This window comes from Natator depressus, chromosome 8, assembly GCF_965152275.1.
Source record: "Natator depressus isolate rNatDep1 chromosome 8, rNatDep2.hap1, whole genome shotgun sequence".
NCBI classification, from domain to species: Eukaryota; Metazoa; Chordata; order Testudines; family Cheloniidae; genus Natator; species Natator depressus.
In genome coordinates, this window is record NC_134241.1 from 69,266,418 (window position 1) to 69,280,532 (window position 14,115).

General features: G+C 38.6%; 1 protein-coding gene across 2 annotated transcripts; it reads left to right on the forward strand.

Moving 5' to 3' along the window:
- Nucleotides 1-387: 387 nt before the first annotated feature.
- On the forward strand, nucleotides 388-14,115 carry EXTL2 (exostosin like glycosyltransferase 2). 2 transcript variants are annotated; one of them, XM_074962218.1, is made up of 5 exons: nucleotides 388-622; nucleotides 3,350-3,433; nucleotides 8,088-8,515; nucleotides 10,633-10,703; nucleotides 11,399-14,115. In XM_074962218.1, the coding sequence occupies exons 2-5, from the start codon at nucleotides 3,429-3,431 to the stop codon at nucleotides 11,888-11,890; spliced, it is 996 nt and encodes a 331-aa protein (XP_074818319.1). In that variant the 5' UTR covers nucleotides 388-622; nucleotides 3,350-3,428; the 3' UTR covers nucleotides 11,891-14,115. The 2 variants fall into 2 exon arrangements, with proteins under 2 accessions (XP_074818319.1, XP_074818320.1); XM_074962219.1 differs by lacking the exon at nucleotides 3,350-3,433.

Genomic DNA, 14,115 nt, shown 5'->3' on the forward strand with positions numbered 1-14,115 from the left:
CCTCTTTAATTTTCTATCCAAATGAACTTCACATAATTATATCTTGCTTTTCTGTGTGACCAGCAATCTATAGAGAAATATTTGTATTTGAACTGTAATGAGGAAGAGATTTAATAATAAAGACTATAAGGCAAATTAGGGAAATTTAGTTTTATAGATTCTCAGGTCCATTTCAAGGTGAACTTCTCCTCCCATCAAACAGACGGGTACCATCTGTGACACTGAAAACAAACACATGCAAAAAATATCTGATTCTCTGTAAGAATCAAAGCTTGCTTGAAAGTAGGGTTGACAAACTGTTATGGTCGGGATAAAGCATGAACTACAAATTCGAGCCTGCTGGGAAGAGGAGTGTTTTCATCCAGCAGGAAGTACTATGCTACAGAAAGGGAAGGTAGTACGGGCTTGTTCCAGCCCTTCTGCTGAGTCTCTTATGTTGGGAGGAGGAAAGGAGGGTTTTTCTATCAATGTTGTTGACTTAAAAATACAACCAGTGTAAGCTGACTGAGTTTACAAAAAATGTGCAGGCTTCTTATGTTCGGTTAAAAAATCTCTATTCTTCCTTATGTAAATCAAGGCTTAGACAAATAAGCTGTCTGGCTCACGGTCTCCAGCATTCTAGGTAAGGATACAATAAAATGCAATAATATGGAAGGTATTTTTAATTGGGGCAATGATGTGAAGTGGCTGTTCTATGAATAATTTAGTTTATTTGTGGGGGTTTTTTTAATGAACTGTTTTCATAAAATGAATGCTGATTATTAGAATGGGTAGGGAGATACGGTCTAGGCAGAAAGACAGCAGCTTCAGAAGAATTCTTTCTTAAAAGGGGGGTTAAAATCGCATATCTTGACTTTCTCAGTATTTGTATTTTATTTTTGTTTAAAAGAGGTAAATATTCCTTACAAAGGAATGTTGAGACTTTCAATGTGGGAAGAAGTCCAATACAGTTGCAGTGGAATTTTATATCCTACTTTGCTGCATTGTTCAGCACATTCATACATGAAAGCACCATGATACTAATTCTAATTTAATATCTTAAATTGAGATTCATCTATGATATCCTTATTTATCATTTACAGCCCATTGTATGTCATTAAGTAAATACAAATGTACAGAAACCCAACAGTTTTAAAATAACACATAGCACTTATGTTTGGATTTTCATTGTGCTTTAAAAATATTAACTAGTTAATCTTCACAACAATCTTGGCAAGTATCACAATGCCTGTTTTGAAAATAGGGAATCTGAGATACAATTTAAGGTCCACATTTTTAAAAATGCACATTGATTGCAGCTGTATCAGTTTACGGGAGACCATCTTGAGACACTTCTGGGCCGATAAGTTCTGATAAGCAGCAGCTACTATTGATTTCATTAGGAATTGCACTTCCAAAAGTTAGGCACAATGGTGTCTCAAGCTGGACACCCACAAATTGAGGCAAACAAAATCATGGGTCACTTTTGAAAATGGTGTAAGTGATTTCTCCAAGGCCACACAGAATCAGAACCAGAACCTAAACTCAGGAGGTCCTGACTGTCACATGTTCAGATCACTAGACTGTGCTGTAAATATACAGACTTTCCAATCTGCATTTCTATCAGTTAAGTTTATATAACCTAAAATAAGTTATTTTGTTGATATGGAAGCATAGGTTCAACAACTTAATGCTAGCTCTTCCTCTTCTAAGTTCCCATATTTCTGTTGTCCAAACATAGAAGCAGGTATCTATCTACGTTCCTCACACAGACAGATTTAACAAAAAAAAACCCTCACTAATTTTCCTCTTAGTCTGGAGAAAAGTAGACTGCGGGGGGTCCGGGGGAGGCATACTAGTTTTCAAGTACATAAAAGGTTGTTACAAGAAGGAGGGTGAAAAATTTTTCTCATTAACCTCCAAGGTTAGGACAAGAAGCAATGGGCTTGAATTGCACCAAGGGAGGTTTAGGTTGGACATTAGGAAAAACTTTCTGTCAGTGTAGTTCAGCACAAATTGCCTAGAGAGGTTGTAGAATCTCAGTCATTGGAGGTTTTTAAGAACAGGTCAGACAAACACCTGTCAGGAACAGTCTAGTTATTACATAGTCCTGCCTTGAGAGCAGGGGACTGGACTAGATGACCTATTGAGGTCCCTTCCAGTCCTACACTTCTATGATTGTCTTCCATCCAAAATGTATGAAATGCTCATTCTGATTTGCAGGCATGGAAAATGCCACCTCTGCAGTTCACAGATACCCCATAAAGTGCTCACCCTTATTATTCTCTATGAGTACTAACTAGAGGCTCCAAGAAAAATTGTGGCCCTATTGTGCTAGGCACAGTGCAAACACAGAGTATAAATAACCCTGCCCCAAAGAGCTTATAATTTAAATAGAGACAGAGAGAGGAAGTATTTCCCGTTCTAGACAATGAGGATGCCACTAGACAGAGAGATTAAGGCCTCAATCCTGCAATGACCTGCAGGCAAGGAGATCCCTAGTTCCTTCACTGGCACAAGTGACCTGTCCAATGTCGTGTGGGAAGTCTGTGACAGAACTATGAACTAAACCTGGATCTCCTGGACTGCAATCTAGTGCCTTAACTACAAGACCATCCTTCTTTTCTGCCCTTTCACTTTTGCTACCAACCCATCTACTCTCTTGCCCCTGAACTTTTATTGCCATCTCCACCTCACCTGCCTTCAGATGAGACAGGAAAAATCGTAAAACTGATCACCATACATGCTTCCCCTTTAACCTCAAAATCAACCAATAAACATGGGAGATGGAGAACATGAAAGGCATGCACTGGAAAAATGGGAGACTATCACCTGAACCAGCGGTGATTATGGTAGCCCACGATGTACTCTAATGTGGTCTAGTGGATATGACATATTGGACTGAGATTGAGGACACTGGAGTTCTTTTCATAGCTCTGCGTCACCAACCTGATGTTTCATTTTGGGCAGGTCACTTCATCTTTCTGTGCCTCTCTTTCTCTTTCCACACTATCTTCTTTATTTAGATCGCAAACTCGTCCAGACTACCTATCAAAATGGGGGCCTGTAAGTATTACTGTAATACAAATAAATAATATTGCAATGAGCAGCTAAATATGCTTGAGCTAAGAACATTTTTCTTTCTAACATACTGGTTTAGCAATGCATTTTTATAGTGGTCATGAAATCCAATGAAAACTCTTCAGCTGAACAACAGGAAAAGATGGACAGTTGCCAACAATGTGTACATTCATCAGTTGTTGAGATGAACACTTGTTTTATACAAAAATATATGACTGTGACAGGATCTTGGGTGATTGGTGAGCAAATGCGTGATCAAAAGTTACATAATTCCTTTCACCTCCAACAGATCCATACAGAATTGATTTCACCTAATCACCACCATCCTTTAAAACAAACCAAAATATACCCAGTCCATCTTGGCAAAAATGAGGTAAGTACATTTTTTTTAAAACTAAAAGTATGACTTTATTAAATTGTTTCATGCTAATATTGTCTAAACTGGTCTGTTACTGTGTAATTAATTAAGCTTGCATTTATTGTATCCAGAGGAAAGTAACATCCCTGTAAACTTTAATACTTTCTCTAGGGTTTTAAACATGAAAGATCATCACGTCTCACCAATTTTTAAACAGAACTCCCCACTGAAATCAATGTGGGGGGGGGGTGTCTCTGCTTAAGCAAAACGCCACTCCCAGCATGATATGGCCCATTAGTTGTTTCTTAATAACCTTTATTGATCAGTAGCAAGCTTAGAAAGTTGCATCTGACTCATATGTCTTGAGAATAAATGAGAGCAAAAGTACATAACAATTTAAAAAGTTTACCTAGGATACCCATCTCATAGGGCATACCTGCCCTATGAGAAAGAAACAAGAGACTATTACAGAAGTGGTGGTGATGGTTCCTAAGAGATGAATCAGGATATCATTTAATCAAATCAGCTGTATTCAAAGTAAGACTACAGATGATTTTGCCAAGATCCTATAGCAACAACCAAAAATCTCAATGATGAAACTAAAGTTATATCAGCAAAGTCATTTTACATATTGGATGCTCTCAAGTTAGAGTTGATCAAGATATGTACTAATATAGTCTTAATACCCAAGATATTTGGGGTTTTCTCCTCTTCTGTACACATCATGTTTGAAGAAAATATTAATTTAAAAGATTATTTCAAAATAATATTTTTGTCTCTCAGTGCATACCATGCAATGATAAGAAAATAAAAAGTACAAAGACAACATTAATAAAGGCACATTGGGATACTGCATATTTCAGTAAACAAATAATATGCAACTAAATCTCAGAGATGAGGTGTGTGAGGTAATATTTTTTATTGGACCAACTTCTGTTGGTGAGAGAGACAAGAGACCAACACGACTAAAACAACATTGCATATAATAATCTCAGGTCCATCAAGATATTTCAGGATTAACAAGACACAAAGCTTATGAGTTTCTTTGGATTGATCTGCTTCAGCATATTCAATGAACAATAGTCAAGTAACTGGCATATGAATAATTCTTACGGAAAATATATTATTTTAAAATGGGAGTTGAAATGAATCATATGTGCCAGCAACCAGACTGAACACATTAAATAATAGCTACTTAATACTATTAGACAACACCCCCACATACAGTGTTCTCCATGCCGGATGTAAGTTTTGAGACAAGGCCCTCTAGTTATTGTGGTGCAGCAGCACCACTAGATTGTGACTAAACTATATGGTTGCCTTTCCATGGCAGCATAAAATAAACAGAAGAACATTGAAACACAGGGTGATTTTCTGTTTAAATTGAATTATATATTAAAATAAATAACCAGTAATACTGCACTGAATTGTAGAATATAGAGATGTAATATAGATATAGAGCTATCTGGGCATCTCAGCCATCTTCCTTCCAATTCATGCTCATTCCTTGTCACATTTTCTTGTGTTTTGTCCAAGTGTATTGATTCACTCACCCCACACTTTGCCTTTGAGCGCTTTTATCACGTCACTGGTTGGTTCACATACACAGTGATGATGTGATTCCTATCCAGGCTTTATCTGCCTCCTTGTAGACATGCCCAAGAATGTGCTCAGTCTGTCTGTAGTATTGAAATTCACTGCCTAGTATCATAGTTGTGTCCTTACCAGCTCCAGCCCAATGCCTGCCACAGGAAGGAGAGGCTCTGCACCTCAAATAGTCAGAATATTACAGAGAGGAAATTAACCCTGTCACTGCCTCTGGCTCTGACTCCTTTGCCACACAATGCAAACATGGTTTAGTCTTTCCCATCTTAAGAAAAAAAAAACAAAAACCCACAACTGACCATTGACACCACTTGCCTCTTCAGCTCCCGCCCTATCTCCCCTCTTCATTTACTCTCTAAACTCTCTGAATGTAGTATTTGCAGTAGTTATCTGGAATTCCTCTCCAGTACAATCCTAAATCCTCTCCAATCGAGCTTCCACCCCTTGCACTCAATTGAAACCACTCTCACTGAAGTTTCCAATGACTTCCTCTCAGAACTAGTACTCCATTCTCATCCTCTTTGACCTGTCAGCTACTTTCAACTCATGCTCTTCTTCTTGAAATCTTGTCCTCCCTTGGCTTCCCATAACTGTGTCCTCTCCTAGTTCTTTTCCTCTCTCTCTAATTGCTCCTCCTACCTCTCTGATTGCTCCATTAGCATGTACTTCAGAGGATCCTTGTCTTCCCCCTCCAGATTTCTGTGGGGGTTTGCACAGGTCCTTGGTCTCCCTTCTAAACGTCTTCCTCTACGAAACACAAATTCAACTACCATCTCTAAGCTGATGAATTACAGATCTATCTCTGCTCCAGATCTGTCTCCTCCTGACCAAACTAAAATCTCTGCCTTTCAATGACATCTCCTTGTGGATGTCCAGCCAGCAGCTCAAATTCAACATGGCTAAGAGAGCTCTTACTCTTCTCACCAAAAACCCTCTATGCTATCGCCTTTCTCTTTCACAGTGGACAATACCACCATCCTGCCTTCACTCGGACCCATAACCTGAGCATTATCTTCAACTCAGACTTCTGTCTAGGTCCTCACATCCAGGCTATGTCTCAGCTTGCAGATTCTTTCTGCATAAAATATCTAAGATATGGCCTTTCCTATCTATCTACACAGTTAAAACTTTTGTCCAGGCTCTCATTATCTCACATACTGATTACTGCAACTTCCTTTTCTCTGGCCTTAAATGCAGTCTTGTCTACTCATATCCATGCAGAATGCTGCTGCAAAGATCATTTTCCGAGCTCATCGCTTGGACCATGTCACTCCTTTCTTTACACCCCTTAGGCTACCCCTTTAATAAGTAATTAAATATTAGTTACTTGTTTTCACTTTCAAGGCCCATCACAACACATCTCCATCTTACCTATCATCTCTCGTCCGGTATTGAGAGGTCAGCCCCTCCCGCCGATCAGCCCATGATGCAAGCTTCTATCACCCACTTGTTAAATTTTCAAACAAGCACCTTTGTGCTTTCTCCCATGCTGATCCTCACACTTGGGAGGAACTCCTCATATACATCCACAAAGGCACTTCATTGTTCTCCTTCAAATCTCCTAAAAACTATCCTTTGTTGTGATGCCTACAAATAGCTTGACAACGGTTAGACCACTACCTATCATGCTGACTAATATTGTCTCACTGTATCCTTGTACTCCCCGGTTTGTCTGTATCAGTTGTCTCTTATCTTACAATCTAAGTATAAGGTCTTTGCGGCAGGGACTGTCTTTTTGTTCTGTGTTTGTACAGTGCCTAGCACAGGAGAGTTCTGGACCATGATTAGAGCTTTTAAGCGTTACAATAATATCAATAATAATAAACCAAACTTCTTGCTGCCTCCTGTCCTGGATGGCAGAATCTCTAATGATGGATTTTCCCTGCCATTCTCTTCCTACAAAAACCGTCAACTTTTTCATGATTTAGTAAGCAGAGTCAGGAAGCAGTGCAGTGGAAGAGGAGAAGGGAGTGGACAGAACTGAGCATTGAGGTCTCTGCAGAAAAGTCATGCCTTGAAAAGGCATAGAGGCAGTCCTACCCTTTCATCCCTCGTAATGATTCCTTTCAGTCAATTTGGGACAGTTTAGTGAAGCTTGCCTATAACTATGCTGTACCTATTACATTAATAAACAAAGGACTCTGGAGTTATTAATCCAGCACTTTTCATAAAAATTAAAATTCACTTAAACCCAAATAATTATGTATAGACTATAAGCTCTTTGGATCAGAGACTATCATTTGCTATATGTTCGTAAAGCCCTAGCAAAATGGGTCCCAAACTGGTTGGCCTCTAGGTACTTTCTTAATATAAATGTTTAGTGATGCAAGGAGGAGGTGGTGGGAATAGGCAGTGGGCAGGAGGAGGCATTGGAGTGAGGGTTCAAGTGGGAAGGAGGAGGGGAAGATGCTCCTTGATTCTACTTTCATTATCCTTGGCACAAGCCCCACCTAGTAGAGTTAACATGCATGAGTGTCAAGGTAGACTTCGTATGGGATTCATGACACATCTTGAGTTTTGCTACCACTCATGTGTCTATTGCCTCAGGCGGTCATCTTTACTGCTTCTCCCTGGTACCAGCCCTATATCTGTCATTTTGGCCATCATTGTGCATCACACTTCTCTGGAAAAAAAACCCCTTTTGATCCGTGTTCAATCATCTGCTATTTTTCAGTGGGTGACCTCATAGGTAACATCACATGTAAACTTAACTCCTGGTGTACTTGCAAGACAAGAGTACATTCATGTGTAGTTTTAGAGAGGATACTAGAATATTATCTCATGTTTCACATAATGATTATACAAATAAAGTTTTTAAGGACCATCTCAGACTATTTATAAGGGGTTTTTTAATACAAATAGTAATTATTCTTTCTATCACAGGAGCACGTAGAGGCTCCAGAAAAGATTTATTCATTTACTTGGACAAAACTCCAATTTACTTTAATTGGAATTTTGCTTGAGTATGAGCTGAGTGAGGTCTATGTTAATTTTACAGTGAACTGACTACGTAGGTAGATGATTGATGAATTTTCTCTTCCCATTTCAATTTTTGTTAATAAAGATGTCATCACATCTGTAAGCTACCAGGAAGAGTTATGGGAATCCGACTACTTCGCTTCTCGTCTGTGGTGATCTTTGTCTTACTCCTTGTGGCAGGTGCTTTAATGGCTTTGCTTCCTAACAGTAAAGATGACAAAATGCCCAATTTGCGAAGGGAACCAAAATCCCAGAGCCAATCTGCCTTGGATTCATTTACTCTTGTTATGCAGACATACAACAGAACTGACTTATTGCTGAAACTCTTAAATCATTATCAAGCCATCCCCCATCTACACAAAGTAATTGTTGTGTGGAACAACGTTGGGGAGAAGATGCCAGAGGAAATGTGGAATTCTTTGGGACCACATCCTGTACCTGTTGTCTTCAAAGTGCAGACCATGAATCACATGAGGAACAGACTCCAGATCTTCCCTGAATTGGAAACAAAAGGTAATGAATGCCTCACTCTTATAGGTAGCATTGTTGCTAACAATATTATTTCCACTTTTCAGGACACTTATCATTTTATCTATCACTCAGAACAACGGCATATTTGATCATTATGGGAAAAATCCCACTGACCAAGTAGATCCAGAAACCTCTGAATCCACCAGCTGTTGAGCAATTCCACTTAGCAGAAAACAGCAACAGGGAAGATGTAAGCAACAGGACACATGGAGATCATGTAGCATGGATGTTAGACACCCTCCACCACTCAGAGGCTGTATAAGAAGCACTGGGTGGAGGAGAGAATGGGGGGAGGGCCCTTGCTGTACTCATGGAAATGTGGCTGCTATCTCAGTTTCTTCTTTCAGGCAAAGGTGACTAGATAGATTAGCTTTCCAGCCAAATCCAAAATTCCTCCCTAATCCAACAAAACTAACATAAAAAAAGTCCAAATCAGTACAGGGGTTCACATGCCTTTTCCTACAGCCCTTTCGTGGAAATCCAAAAGCATGTGCTGCTTTCTATATTCCCCCCCTTAGCCCAGTCTGATTCTTTAGCCCAAATCACTACTCCTTCTCTGGGTATTTTTCCCTGCCCTTTGGCTTTTCATCCAGACCTCTTCCTCAACTCTTTGCAGGAGAGACCCGACAACAAGTCTTGTTTCCTTCAAGTAAAAAGACACATAAGTCCCACCTCTTTTGTGGGCTCTTTCTTGTTTGTAAAAAGGAAACTTTTATTTCACTACCCTCTATGCTAGCATACATTGCTACTCAACCTAAAATTCCCAGAAAGCCTCTGAGCACTACAGCCCCCAGAATGCCCTGCTGCTTAATCAGGGTTGCACTGAGCCATAGCATTGCCGTAAAGGGGTCAGCACCCCATTATGTTTCCTCCCTGAGGAATTGACCTACGTGCATCCTGCTTTCACCCCTACATGCAGCATGTTTTCAGGCTCTAGGATCTCATACAAGGCCAGAAGGGACCACGAAATCATCTAATCTGATCCCCTGTATATGACAGGCTACCTATCAAATCCACCCAGCACTCCCATACCACACGCAACAACTGAAATCCAACCATAGTATTACACATGAAACTAGACTATTACATGTGACAGGGAGATAACAAGAGGGACAGAGGTGCATGAATGCCTGAGACTTCTGCAATATCAGGGAACTGATTTAAGTGAGATATACCCAGTTAATCCCTCCCATGCTGCTGAGGAAGGTGTCCCCCAAGGTCACTGGGGATCTGAAGCAACAGGCCTTATCCTGCAGTTAATAAGAGGGAATTTTTGCCTATATAATATGCTCTTTTTGCCTGTCTAGGTCCCAGAGAAGTGGTGTGGAAATACTTATGTCCTGGTGTTTCCTTGATGTTAAGAAATAATTATTATGTGGAAAATCATATAATCCATCATACTGGACAATATGGGATCTGATTATTTTTCCTTGATTTTTATAGTTGTCCTTTACACAGTATTAAAAAGCTATTAGGACTGCAACGTGACCTGCAATTAGTAAAATCTGTTGTATTCCTTTGCCAACCCCTCTTCCCCCCCCGCCCGACCACAGATTTTCCACTGTACAGCTGTTCAGCTATGCTACACAACTTTTAATGCTATAGTGATAGTTTGTGATTGATAATAGCAATAACGTGCTAAAAATTATGTTTGCTTCAGGTCAATTAATCATCTGTTACAACTGCAAAGTTAAACATCCTTTTCACTGTAACCTTAATATCTAAGTATATATTTTCAGCCTGGTGCATGGTGATTTAGCTATGCAGCTCACCCTAATGTTTATAGGAGTTGTCTGGCTAGCTTGTCATTGCACATAGCACAGGTAAATTCTCACATACAGGCAGTCCTCGGACTTACGACACAATTGGTTCCTGAAAATTGCATCATAAGTTGAAACGTCGTAACTCGGAACTGCAGGCGTCGTAAAGTCAAAACCATTGGTCGTAAGTCAAATCAGGGTGTCAACCTAGAAGGGTCGTACGTGCTGTCTTAAGTCAAAGCTCATAAAGTTGAGGACTGCCTGTATTTATCACTGAATGATTTTAAATTTTTCTTTACCTTAATTAAAAAATGTAAATGTCTTTTTTCCTCTCTCCAGCTGTTTTAATGGTGGATGACGACACACTGATTAGTGCCTATGACCTTGCTTTTGCCTTCTCTGTTTGGCAGGTAATGTTTGTATATTGCATCCTGCATATTTATAATGGAGTTTATATCAATTTTACTAAATGGAAAGATTAAATCAGTTCATTGTTGCTATTTCTAGGACATACTGTTATCATCTGTCATATACATGATCAGCTAAATTCTAAAAGGCAAGAGACACTGAAGAATAATATTTTAATGATACAAAATTATAGACTGCCGGTATAAGCGATGTTTTTATCATTCCTCCGCTTAAAAGGCAAATTACAAAGTCACAGCTATCAGAAAATCTAATTGGTTAAATGCAGCAAAGAAATTTTAATTTGATCTGGAAGCTGTGCACCAGAAATCAATAGTAATATTTCTCTTTACTGTGCAGAGATTATCTGTAGGCTTATTTTTGATCCCAAACATGTGACTGCAAATTAACTTTGGCCAGATGCTACTTGGCATTGTATGATGTGGAGGGAAGCACAGTCTATCAGCTTTTGCAGGTCATTTTGTATTAACTTGCAACAATCTCCATGTGGTGCAGGCCAGCAGACCACAGAGCTGATTATTTTATATTATCTGCATCTTTCATAGCAATTAATTTGCACTTCTATCAATAATAGCCTCATAAGGGATACTTCTATTAAAAGGTTTTGTATTGCTGTATTGATTAACATTTTGACTGTAGTGCGGAGCTTTAATTTTGCTATCTTTTGATTTTCTTACAGCAATTTCCAGATCAGATAGTGGGATTTGTTCCTAGAAAGCATGTTTCCACTCCTTCAGGTATATACAGTTATGGCAGCTTTGAATTGCAGACCCCTGGATTTGGAAATGGGGACCAGTACTCCATGGTTCTCATTGGAGCAGCATTCTTCCACAGTGGATACCTAGAACTCTTTCAAAAGCAGCCTGACGCTGTTCATGCTTTGATAGATGAAACTCAAAACTGTGATGATATTGTCATGAATTTTCTAGTGGCAAAGCATACCGGAAAGCCTTCAGGAGTGTTTGTGAAACCTGTTGACATAAGGAATTTAGAAAAAGAGACTAACAGTGGTTATTCTGGAATGTGGCACCGAGCAGAGCACTTGCTACAAAGATCTTACTGTCTAAACAAATTGGTTAATATTTATGACAGTATGCCCTTAAAATATTCTAACATTATAATTTCTCAGTTTGGGTTCCCTAATTATGCCAATTACAAGAATAAAATGTAAGAATGTATAGTACATGGGGTATATGTTACACATCAAACAGTGAATTCAAGTCAGTGTCAGTTAAATGCTGAGGGGCCAGAAGAAGGCATACATTACTCCAGCTTGTCCTCCTTTACCCATAGCCTCTGAATTTTTCCCACAGTATTTTCTTTCCCCAGTGTAAGTTATTGAGAAGTTTAAAGAACAGCATATGTGTAATGTTCACTTATAATAAATTCACCTTCATCTCTTAATGCTTGAGAAGCTGCTGTTGTCGAAATTACAGGGCTAGACCTTCAAAAGCATGTACAGAAAAATGGACAATCACTTGGTGCACACATATGAAGAACTAAACTTCTGTTTCTTTAGAACGGTATTTTGGCATATTTGTGTTATACATATTTTTTTTTGAGACTGTTCTATTTTTCTCAACAATTCCTAGTGAAAACTTTTAAGGACTACACTGAACTGTTTGTGAGGATATTAGACTTGGTTATAAAACTCTTCACAGCTTGTATGTTAACTACTGTTCTTCAGCGTGAAATGTTCCTGAGGTTCCAATCAAACCATAAACCCAACAAAGTCATGGAACAAAGCACGGTCTCTGTATCAAAAATCTCTAGATGCCTCACATATAACAATGGCCACTGAGGAGTTATGGAGCATAATGTTGCTGATACCGCCTTTTTTCCTATCATTACTTTGCCCACAGTCACTGGGAGGCTGCTCAGGAACTGAAAGGTAAACATTCTCATTGTTAACTTGGGAAAGATAATGAACATGGAAAGCATATATCATAAAAAATGTAGCTTATGTTACCACATATGCAGCCAAAAGAGACAGATGCCATATTTGCTACTTACTACAGCCTTTAGAACTTACTCTTATTTCAGTATTTTGCATATACAGTAGAACCTCAGAGTTATAAACAACCTCCATTCCCGAGGCATTTATAACTCTGATGTTCTTAACTGAACAAAACATTATGGTTGTTCTTTCAAAAGTTTACAACTTTGATTTAATACAGCTTTGAAACGTTGCTATGCAGAAGAAAAATGCAGCTTTCCCTTTATTTTTTTTTTAGTGGTTTACGTTTAACACTGTACTGTATTTGCTTTTTTTTCTTTGGTGCTTCTGGTTCCAAATGAGGTATGTAGCTGACTGGTCAGTTCGTAACTCTAGTGTGCGTAACTCTGAGGTTCTACTTTGCATTATGCTGGAGAAGTGTGCCTGAAAAGCAACTCATACTTCTAAAAAAATGTTTTAAGTATAATTCATGGTAGTAACTACAGATATATTTTATGTCTGTCTAGCTATTTTTGCATCTGATCCAGAAGGTACATTTTTGTAAGCGCACAGGTCTACTTTATTTTGTTTTACTGTTTGAAGTGAATATATTCTATTTTTATTTCCTTCACTTATTTTCAAATGGCAAAACTAATAAACGTCTATGATAAAAATAAAATGTTGTGTAGTTTTATGGAGACATTAGGAAATATGTTGTAGGCTACATTCCTGGCGAGGACTGTACTAGATGACTTGTTGGGTCTTTTCAGTCTCTGAATTCTTTGGTTGTACCTATGTTAAATGGACTTGTTACCATCAGCTGATATCAGCTTTGGACTGCTGAACTAGTACTGGAAACATTTTAAATATACATCCTAAATATAGGACAAAACTATTACAAAAAATATTCTTGAGACGTGGAAGAAATAATCTATGGCAATGTAATTTAGACACGGACAGATCAGATCATTGAGCCTTGGTGGAACCAAGTCTCAGAACTAAAAAAGGAGTTAGTCCCATCTGCACTAGCAGTAAATATTGTTCTAAATGCTAGTTCAAGGGGATCTGTGGCAGACAACCATTGTCAGGAATGAGTCATTTTCCTAGTGTAGACATGGTTTACGACTATCATTCTTGTAATAGGTTAGCTGAGAAAAAAGGACTCTTGAGTAATGTCAGAAGTTCTTTACAAGTAGGCTGATTATGACCATGCTTTTTACACTTGTTCTATTAGTTGTATTACAGGATTTGTTTTAGATAGTGTAATCTTGGTAGCCTTAGAAGTTGTCAAATTTTAAGTGGCAAAGCATGTTTTAATGTGAAGACTAAAACTCTGCTTACTTATCTTGTTGGAGTAATCAAAGTAGATTTAATGATAGTGATAACAGTGATAAATAGTATATACATATCTGTGGTCTTTCTACCAATGCAGATCTCCTTGCAGTAACTCACTGTGCATC